The sequence below is a fragment of the Paroedura picta genome, chromosome 9 (assembly GCF_049243985.1).
Source record: "Paroedura picta isolate Pp20150507F chromosome 9, Ppicta_v3.0, whole genome shotgun sequence".
Taxonomy (NCBI): Eukaryota; Metazoa; Chordata; class Lepidosauria; order Squamata; family Gekkonidae; genus Paroedura; species Paroedura picta.
Window position 1 is genome coordinate 77,647,712 of NC_135377.1, and position 18,143 is coordinate 77,665,854.

Genomic DNA, 18,143 nt, shown 5'->3' on the forward strand with positions numbered 1-18,143 from the left:
CAGGCTTTGTTTCATTCACTGGCCAGTGAGCCCCAGGAGGTCAGATGTGAGCTGGCAGTGGTATCTGGGTTCGACTGGGTCAGAGTCATCCGAAGCCTAAGGTCCCTAAATTACTACTGCCTCCTCTCCACCCTGTTGTCTAGGAGCTCTACTTATTCACTTCCTTGGGACCTTCCCTGTGATTTTCAGCTAAGTAGGTCTCCATCAAATTGGAGCAGAGTCTAGGGCTTTGTCACCCAGTGACGAGCCAGCCCAGGAAGGATCTGAAAAAGCTGTTCCATGACCACCGTTTCCACTATTTTCTTCTCACCTTCTTTTCCTGGGCTCAACCATCTATTAGCTGCATCATGACCCGAGGTCAGGTTCCAGGTACAAAGGTTAGGGCCTGGAACTTTTGGTGGTGAGTCTCTGGCAAGGTCTCAAACTGGTCTAATATGCCTCAAAATTAGCGGACTCCTCTTTCATCAAATCTTTTAAGCGACCTGAGCCTCTCCCATCAAGTAGGGTTCAATGATGAAGGACCAGTGCACCCTAGGCCATCCTGCTGCTTCAGCTGTTCTTTCAAAGGTGTCTAGAAAAAGCTTCCACATTGTCCTCTGGACTCAGTTTTGCCAATGATGGCCATGGTACCCCTCCCAAGGGCCCCGTGGGGTTGATCTCCTGGGCACCACCACTGGCTCCAGCTCCTGCCCCAAATGTGAATCTCAGGTCCTGTACCAGGAGGTCTTGAACTGACATCTGTTGGTTGGTTCTCAATCAGCCATCGCCCAAACTGAGGGAACTCCATCTTGTTATCTTCTCACATTTCTCGATTACTGAGTCCACTGAGGAAGCATCAGACTCACTGCTCTCTGACTCTTCTTCCACCTTTGTGATGTCAGGGTTGGGTTGTGGGTAATGCAACCCAGGAGTCCATCCCATGGGTGGTGGGTGGTGGAATGGAGCCTTCTTTAGGGTGGGGTTAGTGCCTGCATTCTCCACCACTGTGGCAAGGTGGGCCGGTTGCCTTGGCCTCCCTCAGCAGTCTTGTCTGTAGTATTGTAAGGGCACGAAGCCACTGCAACTGTTGCTGTCACACCTTTATTTATGAGCCTTCACTGTACAGCAAAACATCAACCACTGCCTTTTATCTGTGTCCTCTATAACCCACCCCCTGCCTCCCAGCCTCCCTTCCTTCCGTCCCCCTATTTGGGCCGCCATCCTTACATAAACACATGTGCTGCTCTGCTCGTTCTGTCCTTCCCTGTCTCGGGTGTAGCCCAATTCCTTTCCGCTTAGCTCTTTCATTTCCCAGCATCTGTCTCTATCCCTGCTGGACTCACCTCATCCTTTTCGTTGGCTACTCTCAGAGTCCACCTTGGCTGCATAGTGGAGGGTGTTAGTGATACTTTATCCCCTCCCAGACTGCCTCCCATGGGTTTGTTGAGATTCTACCACTTCCAGGGTATTCAGGTTCCCAGGAGCCACCAGGTAAGCCCTCCTCTCTTCCATCTCCTGCTGCTTCCCCTTTTGTTCCTCATTCTGTCTCTCTCTTAAGTCTCTCTTGTCTCGGCTCACAGCAACTTTGGTTCAGAGGGCTTTTTTCCCCCCTCTGTGGACCTCTTCCTCTGATTCCTGTCAATTCAGCCTGTCCTGAACCTCCCCCTATTGAACTTGTCCCTCCCTAGCTGGAGCCATTGTTTCACCCGCGAGGTTTCTGTCACCCTTTTCCCATTTATTCTTCCAGATGGCTCAGAAACTTCGGGACCACTGCCAAGGGTTTGGGTGGGTCCTCTAGGACTGTGGCATAGTTCTCAGCTTTCCCCCCAGAGGGGGAACCCATGTTGGAGGCTGTCAGCAGGTGTTCAATCTTCTCAGAGTCCAGGAATGGGAAAGCAGTCCTTGCACCTCCCCCCATCTCGCTGCTCCTCCCCGGACATATAGCCTCATTAAAATCCACATTTACATTTATACTAATGTCCCCACTGACCAGCCGCATTTTGGCATGGCCACTTTTATCAATGGTCAGGCATGAATAAAACAGCATACATAAAATACAGGAAAATAAATATTAAATATACAGTAGGTTCTTTTACATACAATGATATAAAATGTTGAAATGTTTACTATTTAGGACACTAAAGCCAGAAGGCCAGTTAAAAAATTTTGAGGACTCTTTATGTTTCTAAAGCACGCCATATTCTAGATGAGCATTTCCAGAGTCCAGTGAGTATCCTACAGGAGCCAACCTTTCTCCAAAATATGCTCAGATATGCCGAAATGCATCTGGTCAGTGGAGGCATTTGTATGAATGAACATATTTATTTATTTATGTATTTATTTTATGGATTTAATGAGGCTTTAAGCCTTGGGTTTTTAATTTTAATAATCATTAATATTCAGTGTTACATTACATTCTACCCTACAGAGGCTTGAGCACATTTTCCTTATTTTTACCCTTTTTTGGGGGGAGGGTGTGTTCTTGACTGGGTCAGGATGTTTTCTCCTTTTTGTTGTGGTTCTTACTATTCCTCCAAACATGTCTATATGAAATGCACTTACAAAGTTTATGTCTTAATTTCAGTAATTTGGACACTAGTATAAGCTACTTTAGGTTCCCACTGTGGAGAAAACAGGATATAATAAATAAGTAAACAGAAATAACATTAAGCTGTGGATGAATGTAAACATTCAATGGTGAGAATCGAAAGTGCCCCTGGAACACATGGATTTCCAAACCTCATGCAATCATTCAAAGCTGATCCCCCCAAGTTTTAATTACAACGGCAAAGCTTGGAAAATAAATCACATCAAACCTTTACATACTCTGAGGGAACCTGGGAGGATTGTCATTGACGTCAGTAAGTGTTATATTGACAGTAGTCGATCCCGACAACCCTCCAACTTGTCCAGCCATATCTTTGGCTTGAATGACAACTGAGTAATGTTCTCTGGCTTCTCTGTCCATGTTATGCAAGGCTGTCCGGATGACTCCTGTGATAGGAGAATTGAAAAAGAAAGCAAAATCACTCTTGGCTCTTTCAAAAGGTCAGAAACGAGGCCGCCCACACAGTCACTCTCATCCGCAGACTACACTGATGAAGAACATGATACCATAAAAGCAATTAACACGCCCCATAAATCAGGTATAAATGAAATTTTGATTTATATGCAACAGATTATTCAGTCTTTCCTGTATTAAAATCCATCCAAAAAGACAAATGAATTAAGAGAGTAATTCAAGAAACAATTAAATGGCAAGTATTGCAACATCTCTTCCATTTCAAAGGCAAAAGTATATTCCAGACCATCATCTAGACTGGAGGCTACACAGAAATTCCAAACACTACTGCTACAAGAAAACTTACTAACATATTAATAAATGATTAATCTAATTCATACAAAATAGAAAGACTTCCAGATATTGCCCTTCAGAAATAGTTTTGTCACATATGGTAATTATTTAAGTAGTAGCTTAACTGAATTAATAAAGAACATAATATGCTGTCTGTGTATAGTCTAAAAACATGATTTGGGGAATGTTCAAATTTAATTTTCCACTCATATTGGAACTGTACTCTCATGTATAACTCTAGCAATGGAAGTCATTCTTATTACTTTCCTCCCACTTTGACCATGTGGAGTTGGCAGGAGGTAAGCTGCACTGCTCCAAGACCAACCAGCCTGCCACCTCACTGATGGTGGTGGATGTGAGGATCAGCTGCCTCCTCTGTGGAGTCTACGCTGGTTTCCACTGCCTCCTCCCTGCCTGCAGCAGCTTGGAACACTGGCTGCTTCTTCCTCCTCCAGACCTATCTCACCTCCTTGCTGCCGGTGGGCACTGTGGGGCATGCCCATCTCCTCCATGGATACCCAGCTGGCCTGCCCAGGCCCCAACAGCAGTGGCAAACCACCAGAGGTAGCAGTGAGGATGGCCCTCTGCATCTCGCCCACTTCCTCCTTGCCAGCAGCACTGGTACAAAACAGCCTGTGCTCTGCATGACTCTTGCTCTCCAACAAGAGAAGCCATGTTTGAAAGGCAGAAGAGAAATCTCTTCCAGGAATTGAGGTTGCTGGACTTTCTAGGGTATACTCTGGGAAGCAAACTTGCCAGATTTCTTTGGTTTGTGCAGGCCTATTCAATTTGGTTTGGGGTACAATGAAACTCAAACCAAATCAAACCAAATCACCTTTTTTAGGTTCATGCCCATTCGTAGTAAGGATCCTAATGAGCTGATTCTCAGCATTCCAATTCACAAATAAATTATATAAAGTAGAGGTCATATACTATGTTAAAAGGTTCCTCTGCATTACACCCCCAAGTGTATTATTCTGATACTGAAATGTTCTTTAATACTGAAATGTACTTATTAAAGATATTTAGAGGTGCCTCATAATTTCAGGCCACCATACTCAGCTTATGCGTAAATTGAGCTCTGCTCACAAGCCCTGCTACCCTCCCTGCCAACACTTGCAGAGGTGAGGTGAGTGATTACCAGAGATGGGGCTTTCTCCAGTGGTGCCACCTCTCCACATATGGAATGCCCCTCTCTATGCAGTTCACCTGCCGTATACCTGATTTGCTTCTAGACACCTGACCTACATGTTTCTTTTTACCCAAATTTGTAATTAATTTCTTTTTAAAGTTTTATTCTCTGCTCTTTGTCTGCTAACTGTTTTATAAGACTCTTTTACAGCTATTTTATGCTCTTTCTGGATTTGGTATTTCATACTAGGGTTTCAATTATTAATCAGCTTTATATTTATGTTTTATATTTATATTTCTAATTATGCTTCTTTAAGTTTTAAATTCATCTTTTTAAAATTTATATTTTTAATTATGTTTAATTTTGACTGCCACTACAAAGCAGTACATTATTTTCTAAATAAGCAAAAGAAAACAATTTTATTCCAAATATTCATTTGGAATATTATGTTCAGTTCTGGGTATCACAGTTCAAGAAGGATACTGACAAGTTGCAACATTTTCAAAGAAGGGCAACTAGGATGGTTGAGGGGTTGGGATCCAGGCCCCCTCATGAGAAGAGGCTGAGACAGTTCAGTATGTGTAGCTTGCAGAAGAGGAGGGCAAGGGGGGTAGGATAGCTGTGTTTAATTACACAAGTCATAGACCTGTTGAAGAGGGGGGCGACTTGTTTACTGAAGCTTTAGAGACAAGGGCAGAGTCTGCATTTACTTTCTTTATTCCATTGTCAATCCTGTTGAATCCAGATCGCTTTGAATTCGGGTCTTCCTCCCCCCCCCCCCCCATTGAAACAGGAAAGTTTTCTGCACGTGGTTAGGGTAGTTCAGAAGGGGGGGAGGAGCCAAGCCTCTTTCTTTTCTTGAAGGGGGGGGGGAGAGGAGCCAGACAGGGAGCCTCTTTCTTTTCTTGGAGGTGGGTGGGGGGGAGAGGATCAAAAAAGGCAGAGGAGGGAGGAAAAATCCAGGACCGACAGACGTTGACAGAAATTGCGATCTGAAGAGAAACCAGAGTAGGAGAGTGTGGCTAAAGATGTTGTCCTGAGGGGTTTGCAGTGCAATCACTGGAGCCTGACAGGGGCCAATTGTGGAAGCAATTGGCAGAAAAGAGGATGGGTACGCAAACCCCACCTCGCTTTTTCTACCCAGGAAGTTCTAGTGAACTCTTGGGGCCGTCTCCAATCCTTTAGGGAGTTTATCTCCCCGGATTACAGCCTGTCAGCATTTCAGGTCAAGAGGACGACCGCTATATTCTATCTTGGACCACTTTTCTTTCTTTCTCTCTCAAAAGAAACTTCTTTAACCCTCCTCTACAATTTATTTACTGCAAGTGGAGGACAGCATCTGGCAGCCTCAACGAAAGTCATTAATCAATGCTTCAATAAATTACAGCAAATATTCTCTCTGTCCAAGGCTCTTTTCGCCTCTCTCTTTCCCTCGTTCTGCCTAAGTAGCCACCTCGATTCGGGGCAGGCTAATTTTCTTAAGTAGAAGTAGAGGATTTAGATTAACTAGCAATAGCTTTTACTGCAATTGTTTTGGTTTCCAGAGATAAGAGATAAGAGCCATGACTGGGAAGATCCCACGAGAACTCTGCTCCAGGACGAGACTATTGGCTTCAAAACATCATCTACTTGTGCCAGGAAATCTTGATGTGCACCTTGTTTGGCTATACTAAATTCAACTTGTTGAAAGTGCTTTAGTTCTGAATTGCTCTGTTTTTAATTTCCGTGCTGTTTTTTGGTCTTCTGTTGTTTCTTTTTTTGTTTTTTTTCATCCTACACTGAAGAACATCAGAGAAATAAACAGACTTTCGCTTTTGCCTAGGACTGTATAGGACCTCTACTGGCTATTTGCAAAATTGTCTCAGATTGGTTGCTGACTTATAAGCCTAAAATATGTCTATGTTAAAAAGAATGGCCCATTTAATAGAGAAACAAACCCAAGATTTGAAAGCATTTACAGAAGGTTTGCTTAAGAATATTTTCAAGGAGATCCAAGACGGCAAGGAAGAAGTTTCTAACAGGAATGATGGATCAATAACAGTGGTTGATGACAGCACTAAACAAGGTGGGAAATCATCAGCAGAAGAGAAACCTGAAATTTTGGAGATGGAAAAGGGGATGTCGAAGCCTCGCAGCCCAGATAAGGTCACCCTTCTTAAAAAGGCATACAGCCATTTCAAAGTAACAGTACACAAGAATCAACCAAAAGATACATGGATCTGTTTTGAAAGTAATCAATTTAAAGGAGCTTCTCAGGAAAAAAATTGTATTGATATCGGAGTCCAGGAGGTGCAACTGCCTCAAGATTCATCGGTGAATATTCTATGGAAAAGAGTACAACTGCACTTTCTACGCCAAAGTCTAACTGGACAGAATATAAGTCTATGGGAACAACAAGATGTAGCAAGCCTCGATATGAAACCCCCTTAAGAAGACTGGGGAAGGGAAAGGAGAAGCAATGTTTGAAATATTTTCTTTATTCTTCTTCTGTACACTTTTAAGGCAATATAATTGTAAGTGCTGGAAATGTCATGATAAAGTGGGTTCCCCCCCCCTTTTTCTTCTTTATTAGTGTATTGTTATAGGGCCAAAGTTCATACTGTTCTACAAGAAATGTTCAATGTTAATTCAAATCTGAAAATATGGTGTTGAATATCTGTCAGGATGGCTCTTAGACTGTGTCAAGTATAAAATGTTTTATAGGTGGTAAAAAGGTAAAGGTATCCCCTGTGCAAGCACCGAGTCATGTCTGACCCTTGGGGTGACGCCCTCTAGCGTTTTCATGGCAGACTCAATACGGGGTGGTTTGCCAGTGCCTTCCCCAGTCATGACCGTTTACCCCCCCAGCAAGCTGGGTACTCATTTTACCGACCTCGGAAGGATGGAAGGCTGAGTCAACCTTGAGCCGGCTGCTGGGATTGAACTCCCAGCCTTATGGGCAAAGCTTTCAGACGGCTGCCTTACCACTCTGCGCCACAAGAGGCTCTAGATGGCCTGTATAGCCCCTTCCAACTCTATGATTCTATGATTCTATGATGATCATGGTGTTGTCTGCCTAGCTCTGTTTATAGGCATAATATAACCATCAGGGGGGTAATTTACTTTGGTTTTACTAAAGCTCAGAAGTCCTGTTTTCCAGGAATGTGCATTGGAATTATCTTGTCAAGTGCCATATTGGTGTCTGCCCTTATTAACACTTGTGGAATGTAACATTTCACTGGGCCAAATGTTACCTTTTCAATTCACGAAGGAGGTATGAAGCACAAATTTATTGAAGCAGGCTAGTAATCACCCCCACCCTGAGTTTGGCATTTGAAACTGCTACTTCTGTTTTGGAGTAGCTGCATTGGGGACAGTTTTCAATGGAAAAGGGGTAGTTTCTTTCTGTTCTGCAGTGAAGTAACAGATGAATGAGGTGGGTTTAAAAAGTCATTGTTCTATTATGCGTTCGGCTATGCAAAAACTTGAGTTGATTGGTCTTCCTTGGAACTGGTGAATGTAGAAAAGATGGAGACAGTGACAGACTGCACTGCGTCACAAAATGTCACATGAGAATGTGTTACAAGGGTTGATCTAGACAGCTCTCTCTCCCAGTTGCCCTTAATTCCCTTCCTTACTTCAGCCTCCATCCCATATGGCATGGGTGGCCAAACTGTGGCTTTCCAGATGTCTGTGAGCTACAGTTCCCATGAGCCTGACCATGGACATCTGGAGAGTTACAGTTTGGCCACCCCTGCCGTATGGCTTTGGTCCAATCCAGTCCCCAGATCCCCTGCATAGCACTTTTCTCAGTTGAAGGAGACCCTCCCCCCCCCCCTTGGTCATGATTGGAACTGGTTGGATCCAACCCATCATCAGGGTCATATGTTAACAGGATAGAACACAAATGATGCAGAGTAGACTGGGCAATTCTAGTGTAATACCCACTTAATTCATCTGAAGATATATAATGTAAATCCCCATACATGAAGTCAAAAATGTCTGGTCATTTAGCACAACAGTTCAACATTATACACCAGTACGAGACACCAATGCCTCAAAGGAGAGCCACCTTTCTGCTAAAAATTTTAGAACCCCTGTTGTTAGTTTGACAACACCCAGCATGTTACGAGGGGGGATGCTTGTTTTTTATGTCCAAGTTATTTTAATTAATAGATAAATGTATGTAAAAGGTGTACTGTTATTTTGTTGTGTATATATTTTATGATACTTCAGTTGCACTTCAAGCCAGCGTCACGTTGATGAAGAAGTTTTGATCCTTCGAAACATGTTGGGTAATTCCATAATGACAGTAATAAATTTTGAGAAAGAAATATACTTCCATAGGTGTTTTTTGGTGCATCATTCATATAGCCCTCTGTATGTCTGAGCTTTGGAAATACCTGAATGAGAAGCTACCTGAAGCCCTCCACACCACAGATAAGTATGATCACCATGATGAACTCGATGCTAAAAGGTGGAAACACAAATGTAACGTTTCAGATAGACCTGTGAGTGTTTGACTGTGAAAGCATGGGGCAGCTCTTTTAAAGTTTGCTATACAAAATCCCTAAATCCTATTTGGAATATCAAAACTGGGACTTGTTCAAAAATCCTTTCCTGAATAAGTTACATTGTGGATCATACTACTCTACATACAGAAGATGCCAGGCACAATCTCTGGGTCTCCAGTTAAGGGATATATTGGGTAACATATGCTGAGATAGTTTCAGGCAGGTAACCATGTCGGTCTGGTTTTTATTGATGCCTTTATTTGATTAATTTGTATCCTGCCTTTCTCCCCCCATGGGGTTCCCAAAACCACTGAGAGTGTTTTCATAGTCAGTAGTTCAGCAGTGGAATAGGCTGCCTAAGGAGGTGGTGAGCTCCCCCTCACTGGCAGTCTTACAGCAAAGGTTGGATACACACTTTTCTTGGATGCTTTGGGCTGATCCATTTGTGATGGTCCTTGTGGGCACGAATAACATGTCCCTGAATACCATCGCTCCTATTAAAAAAGACTATCAAGATCTGGGGAGGAAGCTCAAGCAAATGGGGGCACAAGTGGTATTCTCTTCAATCTTGCCTGTCAAGGGAAGAGGAATGCGTCGGGAGAGGAAGATAATGGAGGTGAATCAGTGGCTGCGTAGTTGGTGCCGGCAGGAGAGATTTGGTTTCTGGGACCATGGGATAGGCTTTCTTGAGGAAGGCCTACTAGCACCTGATGGACTGCACTTATTGAAGCTGGGGAAGAATGTGTTTGGCAGGAACCTGGGGTGATTCACCAGGAGAGCTTTAAACTGAAACCACAAGGGGCAGGAGACAATCAACATAGGAAGTGTAAGGAAGGAGAACGATCGGGGGCAGCCCAACCGGTAAGGCCAGCTCATAGGGAACCAAAAGTAAAAGGATTCAGATGTCTTTATACTAATGCCCGAAGCATGGGCAATAAGAAGGAAGAGATGGAACTTCTCATGCTGATGGAAAGGTATGATCTAGTAGGCATCACAGAAACTTGGTGGAATGATTCTCATGACTTGAATGTAATGGTAGATGGATATGAACTCTTCAGAAAAAACAGAATAGATGGAAGAGGTGGAGGAGTGTCACTGTATGTGAGGAAAGGGCTTACCTGTCAGGAAATTCTAGTGAACAAGAACATATCTACAGTGGAAAGCATCTGGGTGAAAATAAGCGAGGGGAAAACAAACAGTGTGGTGGTTGGTGTGTGCTACCGACCGCCTGACCAACAAGAGGATGTGGATGCTGCACTTTGTGAGCAGCTTGAGAAAATATCCAAGCGGCAGGACCTTGTCATCATGGGTGACTTCAATTTTCCAGATGTGTGCTGGGAAACAAACTCTGTGAAGCGTCCTCAGTCATACAACGTTCTGACCTGTCTGGCTGACAATTTCATTTATCAAATGGTATATGAACCCACAACAGGTTCAGCCACACTGGATTTAATACTGACCAGCAGGCAAGAGTTGGTGGATGAGGTGAAGGAGGTGGGGACCCTAGGGGGAAGTGACCATGTCTTCATAGAATTCCTTTTGAGATGGGGAGGCAAGGAAGCTTGTAGCCAGATGCGGATGTTGGATTTTCATAGGGCAAACTTTAATAAACTCAGATACATGATGAGTGTCATACCATGGACGAGAATGCTGGAAGGGAAGGGAGCATGTGAAAGGTGGGCGCTACTCAAACAAGAGCTATTGCATGCTCAATCAATGACTTCCCCAGAAAGACGAAAACACTGCAGGAGCTCTAAGAAGCCTATTTGGATGAACAGAGAACTTCAAGAGGAACTAAGAAAGAAAAGGAAAATGTTCAGGAAATGGAGGGAAGGACAGAGCTCTAAAGAGGAGTACCTACAGGTTACTAGGCACTGTAGATCAATCATCAGAAAGGCCAAAGCTGAGAGTGAGCTAAAATTGGCCAGGGAAGCCCATTGTAACAAGAAAAGATTTTTCAGTTATGTGAGGAGCAAACGTAAAGTAAAGGAGGCAATAGGCCCACTGTTGGGTGCGGATGGACAAATTCTAACGGAAGATGCAGAGAAAGCAGAAAGGCTTAGTGCCTATTTTACATCTGTTTTCCCCCACAGGTCAAAGGGATTAGGCACATCTAGAGATGGCCGTAGCCAAAGGATAGTGTCTGGGTGGCAGGTTGACATGGACAGAGTGGCTGTCGCGAGGCATTTAGCTGCACTGGATGAGTTCATATCCCCTGGGCCGGATGAAATGCACCCGAGAGTGCTCAAAGAAATTTCCGGAGAACTTACAGAGCCCTTTCCCATCATCTTCGGGACCTCTTTAAGGAACTGAGATGTCCCGGAGGACTGGAAGAGAGCAAACGTTATTCCGATATTCAAAAAAGGGAGGAAGGATGACCCAGGAAACTACAGACCAGTGAGTCTGACCTCTGTTGTGGGGAAGATAATGGAGCAGATATTAAAGGGAGCGATCTGCATACATCTGGAGGACAATTTGGTGATCCAAGGAAGTCAGCATGGATTTGTCTCTAACAGGTCCTGTCAGACCAACCTGGTTTCCTTTTTTGACCAAGTAACAGGTTTGCTGGATCGTCGAAATTCGGTTCATGTCATTTACTTGGATTTTAGTAAAGCTTTTGATAAGGTTCCCCATGATGTTCTGATGGATAAGTTGAAGGACTGCCATCTGGAGTTTCAGATAGTTAGGTGGATAGGGAATTGGTTAGAGAATCGCACTCAAAGAGTTGTTGTCAATGGTGTTTCATCAGACTGGGGAGGTGAGTAGCGGGGTACCTCAGGGCTCAGGGCTCGGCCCGGTACTTTTTAATATATTTATTAATGATCTAGATGAGGGGGTGGAGGGACTACTCATCGAATTTGCAGATGACACCAAATTGGGAGGACTGGCAAATACCCCGGAAGATAGAGACAGAGTTCAACGAGATCTGAACACAATGGAAAAATGGGCAAACGAGAACAAGATGCAATTTAATAAAGATAAGTGTAAAGTTCTACAGTGGGTCAGAAAAATGAAAAGTATACCTACTGGATGGGGGATCGCTTCTAGGTAACACTGTGTGTGAACGAGACCTTGGGGTACTTGTGGATTGTAAACTAAACATCAGCAGGCAGTGTGATGCAGCGGTAAAAAAGGCAAATGCCATTTTGGGCTGTATCAACAGAGGGATCACATCAAAATCACAAGGTGTCATAATCCCATTGTATACGGCATTGGTCAGACCACACCTGGAGTACTGTGTGCAGTTCTGGATGCCTCACTTCAAGAAGGACGTAGATAAAATTGAAAGGGTACAGAGGAGAGTGACGAAGATGATCTGGGGCCAAGTGACCAAGCCCTATGAAGATAGGTTGAGGGACTTGGGAATGTTCAGCCTGGAGAAAAGGAGGTTGAGAGGGGACATGATAGCCCTCTTTAAGTATTTGAAAGGTTGTCACTTGGAGGAGGGCAGGATACTGTTTCCGTTGGCTGCAGAGGAGAGGACACACAGTAATGGGTTTAAACTTCAAGTACAACGATATAGGCTAGATATCAGGAAAACATTTTCACAGTCAGAGTAGTTCAGCAGTGGAATAGGCTGCCTAAGGAGGTGGTGAGCGCCCCCTCACTGGCAGTCTTCAAGCAAAGGTTGGATACACACTTTTCTTGGATGCTTTAGGATGCTTAGGGCTAATCCTGCGTTGAGCAGGGGGTTGGACTAGATGGCCTGTACGGCCCCTTCCAACTCTATGATTCTATGATTCTATGATTCTATGATTCTATGATTCTAATTCTATGAACATTACCAGACAGTCTTATCTATGTAGAAGCTGTATCTAGCAGAACCAAGGTCGGGGAGGTTTGGGTTATCATCTTGGATGTTTTCCCGGACCGCACCTGGCCAGGGGAGGGGGCACCCTCGATGGGAGTGAGAACATCTTTGAGTGGGAAAACTTTGAGGGAGAAGTACTGTCTTTTGAATGTACTTACCAGTTTCAGCTTTGAGGCAGGGGTCCTCAAACTTTTTAAACAGGGGCCAGTTCACTGTCCCTCAGAATATTGGAGGGCCGGACTATAGTTAAAGAAAAAAAACTATGAACAAATTCTAACTCTTTGCTCCAGAGGAGCTGAGGAGCTATGTGTCTACTATCCCCGTACCAGCTAGTGACAAGACCTGCTCAAGTTGCCCGCTCAGACTAAATGTGAGCTCCTCCACCCCCCAGTGCCCTGGTTGCTACAGTGTGAGATCTTGGAGACCTGCTCCCAATGATTAGTCCTGTCATGGACTTGCCTGCTCTGAATGCTAAAAGCTGTTGCAGAGGAGTTGGTTCCTATATGCCGCTTTTCTCTACCAGAAGGGGTCTCAAATTAGCTTCCAATTGCCTTCCCTTTCCTCTCCCGCAACAAACACCCTGTGAGGTAGGTGAGACTGAGAGAGCCCTCATGGTATGCAGAGGAACAACTTGCAGTGCTATGGAAAGCAACGGTGACCCAGCCGGCTGCATGGGAAGAAGAGCAGGGAGGGACCCCCAGCTCGCCATGTAGCTGTTGGGCCACCTGATCACCCCCACATCCTGGCTCAAGAGAAGCCCTTGGAAAGCATGCCGGAAGAGCTCCTGCAGCTGCCCTCCCAAAATGTTTATTTCTGCTCCCCATATTGGATGTCCTGGCTCTTGAGAACCTGGCGCGGGGGTGGGGGGGGGAGTCCAGCTCCTCTGCATCCAATATTTGCCCAAAAGGATCCAGCAAAAAAAAAAAAGGGGGGGGGGGGAGGGGGTGCCCAGTGTTGCTGGATCCCGCTCTTAGCAGCTGTGCCAAACTTCCAATACCCCTTCCCTTGTGGCTATGAAGCGGGGGGAGGGGAAATCCAACCCACCACCACAATCACCCCTATGGAGCAGCCCCTCAATGTACCCAGAAGTGGGGAGGGGGGAGAGCCTAATGAGCCTAATTCTATGAGCCTAATTTTCATGGATCCAAGCCAGCTGACTCCCAACTGCTGCCCAAGAAGAGCCATCTCCCAACTCCTGCCTGTCCTGAGGTGTTCCGCACTCCTGAGGCAGCACACACTGAGCTTGAAAGCCTGTTGTATGAATTGGGGCGGCGTGGCAAAAACCCCAGAAGCTTACTGGCTCAAAAGGCAATGCTCTGCTCTTCCCCTGAGAGGACCACCTCAGCCTCAAATCCCTTCCCCTGGCTCTGTGCAGCTGAAAGAAAAGCGGAGGGCAGCAGGCCCACTTCTGAGTGGGTATGTCTGAGTATGTCAATTGAGCCTGTCAGGTGGGGTGGGGGAAGAAACCGCGAGTCTCAGCTCTGCAGAGTCAAGCCAGCCGCTCTCCTGGCCCTGGGCTGCACCAACACTCAGCTGCTACCTGCTGCCGTGGTTCAAGCAACACTCAGCTCTGCACTGTGGGCTAGCAACCCACAGAGTGGGGGTGCTCCGGGAGAAGAAAAGGGAGGTGAGACGACTAGAGCAAGTGTGGCGGAAGACTCATGATGAAGCTACAAGAACATCTTATTGCACGCTTATGAGGGCGAATGAGATGGCGGTGAAAGTGGCAAAACGAGAGTTTATTTAGGGTAGTTAGATCTCTTACCGCCCTTGAGGGGCGCCAAAATATTAGACAATTGGAACTTGGCTGTGAGGCATTAGCAAGCTATTTTGCGGATAAAGTCTTGTTCCGCCGCGACCTTCCGTCCACAATTAATACAGTAAATGAACTGGAGACCTGTTGGCCGCCTTTGGCAGTGAGGTTTGATGGCTTCAGGTGGCTCTCTTCTTCCAAAGTGGACAAGTTGCTGGGGTCAGTCAGGCCGACCACTTGGCCCCTTGATCCCTGTCCTTCTTGGCTCCTCAAGGGAGGCGGCCAGAGGATAGGAGGCCAGCTCAGAGACATCATCAACTTCTCCATGCATTCTGGAGAGTTCCCTGAGAGGCTTAAGGAGGCGGTGGTCTGCCCTCTCCTGAAAAAATCTACACTGGACCCGCGGGACCCTGCCAGCTTCCACCCAGTGTCACACATGGAGTTCCTGGGCAAGGTGGTGGAAAGGGCCGCGCCAGACCAGCTCCTGGCATTCTTGGAGCAAACTTCGGCACTCGATCCATATCAATCTGGCCTCCGTCCTGGCCACGGGGTAGAGACGGTGTTGGTCGCCCTGTTGGATGATCTCTGTCTCCAGCTGGATAGAGGCGGGTCAGCCTTGCTGGTTCTCTTAAACCTGTTGGCACCCTTTGACATTGTGGACAATGATCTATTAGTCCATTGCCTTGCCGGCACGGGGATATGGAGCACAGCCTTGTGCTGGATACGCTCCTTTCTCCAGAACCGGATCCAGAGGGTTGCTATGGGGGAGGAGTTCTCACGTCCCTTGTAGTTCTCTCCCCTACATTGTTCAACATCTTTATGCGCCCTGTGGCTCAGCAGGTACAGAGCTTTGGGCTGGGCTGCCATCAGTACGCTGATGACACCCAGCTCTATCTCCTCATGGATGGCCGCCCGGACTCTCCCCCGGAACCATTCACCAGATGCTTGGAAGCGGTGACAGAATGGTACAAGCAGAGTCGCCTGAAACTCAACCCCTCCAAGATGGAGGTCCTGTGGCTGGGAAGTAGGGGGTGGAACCAGGAAACACGTTTGCCCACCCTGGCAAGGGCACAACTTACCATCGTGTCCCAAGCCAGGAATTTGGGTGTGACCATTGATGCCTCCCTTACTGTGGAGGCGCAGGTCAAGAGGTTTAGCTGGCCAGGCATTTTTCCATCTTTGCCAGGCCCGGCTACTAGCGCACTACCTGTCCCCCAATCACTTAGCCACAGTGATCCACGTGACAATCACCTCAAGAATAGATTTTTGTAACTCGCTCTACGCGGGCCTACCCTTGTCCTTGATCCGGAAACTTCAGCTAGTGCAAAATGCAGCTGCTCGGGTCCTCACTGTTACATCTTGGATGGCCCATATCCAGCCTGTGCTGAGGCAGCTGCATTGGTTGCCAATTGCTGCCTGGAAACGGTTCAAGGTTTTGGTTTTAACCTTCAAGGTCTTACGCAGGTTGGGACCCACATACCTGAGGGACCGCCTATCGCCTTATGCCCCTCGCATCATCATCATCATCATCATCATCATCATCATCATCATCATCATCATCATCATAATAACCACCACCCCATCACACTCGCATTCTGCTGGCACTAACATGGTTGGGCGCAATGCACGGGCGCTGCCTGAAAGACGGAGGAGTGGGGCACAAGCCCTGTGAGCCCCACCAACTCTGAGGCTGCTGCACTGCTCTGAGGGGGCTTCTGGCTCCAGCCTCCCCCCTCCATGGGCCATCAATCCACACCTGCAGCCAGGCCCTGGGGGGGGGGAATGGCCTCCTACCTGACGTCCGCCACCACAGAGAGCAAGCTGCTCTCCCTGGCATTCTGGGCAAGAGATCTAGGACTCGCACATGTGGTGCCTTATATAGGCTCCGTGGGTCCTGGCTCACCCTGATGCTGTGAGTGCTGCGAGAGTCATCCACTGCTAAGCAGGACAGGCAGCGGCAGCAAAAACACCCGGCGGGCCGGATAAATGCCCTCGGCGGGCCACATATGACCCCAGGCCGTAGTTTGAGTACCCCTGGTCTACGGTATCAATCTGCTTGGAAAAGTGATTGTTTCCAGTCTTTCATTCTGACATATACTTCATAGAATCATAGAGTTGGAAGGGGCCATACAGGCCATCTAGTCCAACCCCCTGCTCAACGCAGGACCAGCCCTAAGCATCCTAAAGCATCCAAGAAAAGTGTGTATCCAACCTTTGCTTGAAGACTGCCAGTGAGGGGGAGCTCACCACCTCCTTAGGCAGCCTATTCCACTGCTGAACTACTCTGACTGTGAAGTTTTTTTTCCTAATATCTAGCCTATATCGTTGTACTTGTAGTTTAAACCCATTACTGCGTGTCCTCTCCTCTGCAGCCAACAGAAACAGCATCATGCCCTCCTCCAAGTGACAACCTTTCAAATACTTAAAGAGGGCTATCATGTCCCCTCTCAACCTCCTTTTCTCCAGGCTGATATTTATTTATTTATTTAGATTTTTATACCACCCTTCCCTATGGCTCTAGGCGGTTTACATAAAACATTTTGAAACATTTACATAGAACACTCTCAAAATCAATATAACAATATAACAAGAACAAGAACATAAAAACAAGAACAGTATTTTAACAATAACTTTGACACTCCCTTAGTAGGTTCGGTCCCTCATTCTGGGGGGGGGGGGACCAGTAGATGTTATGGGTCAGTTGGACTCACCAAATGCCTGGTGAAAGAGATCCCTTTTGCAGGCCCTGCAGAATTGTGGAAGTTCCGGCAGGGCCCTGATCTCTTCGGGGAGCTCATTCCACCAGGTGGGAGCCAGGACTGAAAAGGCCCTGGCCCTTTGTTGAGGTCCGACATGCCTCTTTAGGGCCAGGGATCCACAGCCTGTTGGAGGTGACAGAGCGTAGCGCTCTTCTGGGGGTATAGGCAGGGAGGCGGTCTCTCAGATACACTGGGCCCAGACCACGTGTAGCCTTAAAGGTGATTACCAAAACCTTAAACTTAATCCAGAATTCATCTGGGAGCCAAATGAGTATCATGGCTTTTATACTTTTTATACTTCTGTCATTCATATCGGAGATTCCTATTCAACAGCTATCACTCTAGTTAGCCAATCTTGAATTTTTCTTAAGCGTCTGAATTATTCCTAGCGGCTGAAAACTTAAAAAATACCAAAAACAAATTGGTATTCACTCAATGATTCCTGGTGATCAAGTGTTGATACTGATTTTTTGTAATTTGACTGTTTGTGCCTTTCTCTGTATGCCTGGAATATCAATACATTATTAGCACTGATAATTCCTTAGTGAATAGATTTCTGGTGAGAGCCAGTTTGGTGTAGTGGTTAGGAATGCGGACTTCTAATCTTGGCATGCCAGGTTCACCACGGCACTGATAAAGCTGTTTGGACTGAGCAGTGATATCAGGGCTCTCTCAGCCTCACCCACCCCACAGGGAATTGTGGGGAGAGGAATGGGAAGGCGACTGTAAGCCGCTTTGAGCCTCCTTCGGGTAGGGAAAAGCGGCATATAAGAACCAACTCTTCTTCTTCTTCTTCTTCTTCTTCTTCTTCTTCTTCTTCTTCTTCTTAGTACCAGGAGAATCATAGTTGTATTTTAATAG

General features: G+C 46.2%; 1 protein-coding gene across 12 annotated transcripts in view; it reads right to left on the bottom strand.

The window, feature by feature from the left end:
- Positions 1 to 18,143, bottom strand: part of CDH18 (cadherin 18) — a 902,365-nt gene that overhangs the window by 110,928 nt on the left and 773,294 nt on the right. For 11 of the 12 annotated variants that reach the window (XM_077353383.1, XM_077353381.1, XM_077353388.1 and 8 more), the window contains one exon: positions 2,806 to 2,973. In XM_077353383.1, coding sequence (XP_077209498.1) covers positions 2,806 to 2,973 — 168 coding nt within the window. Of the gene's footprint in view, positions 1 to 2,795; positions 2,974 to 18,143 lie in introns of all 12 variants that reach the window. The other variant, XM_077353390.1, reaches the window with a different exon arrangement.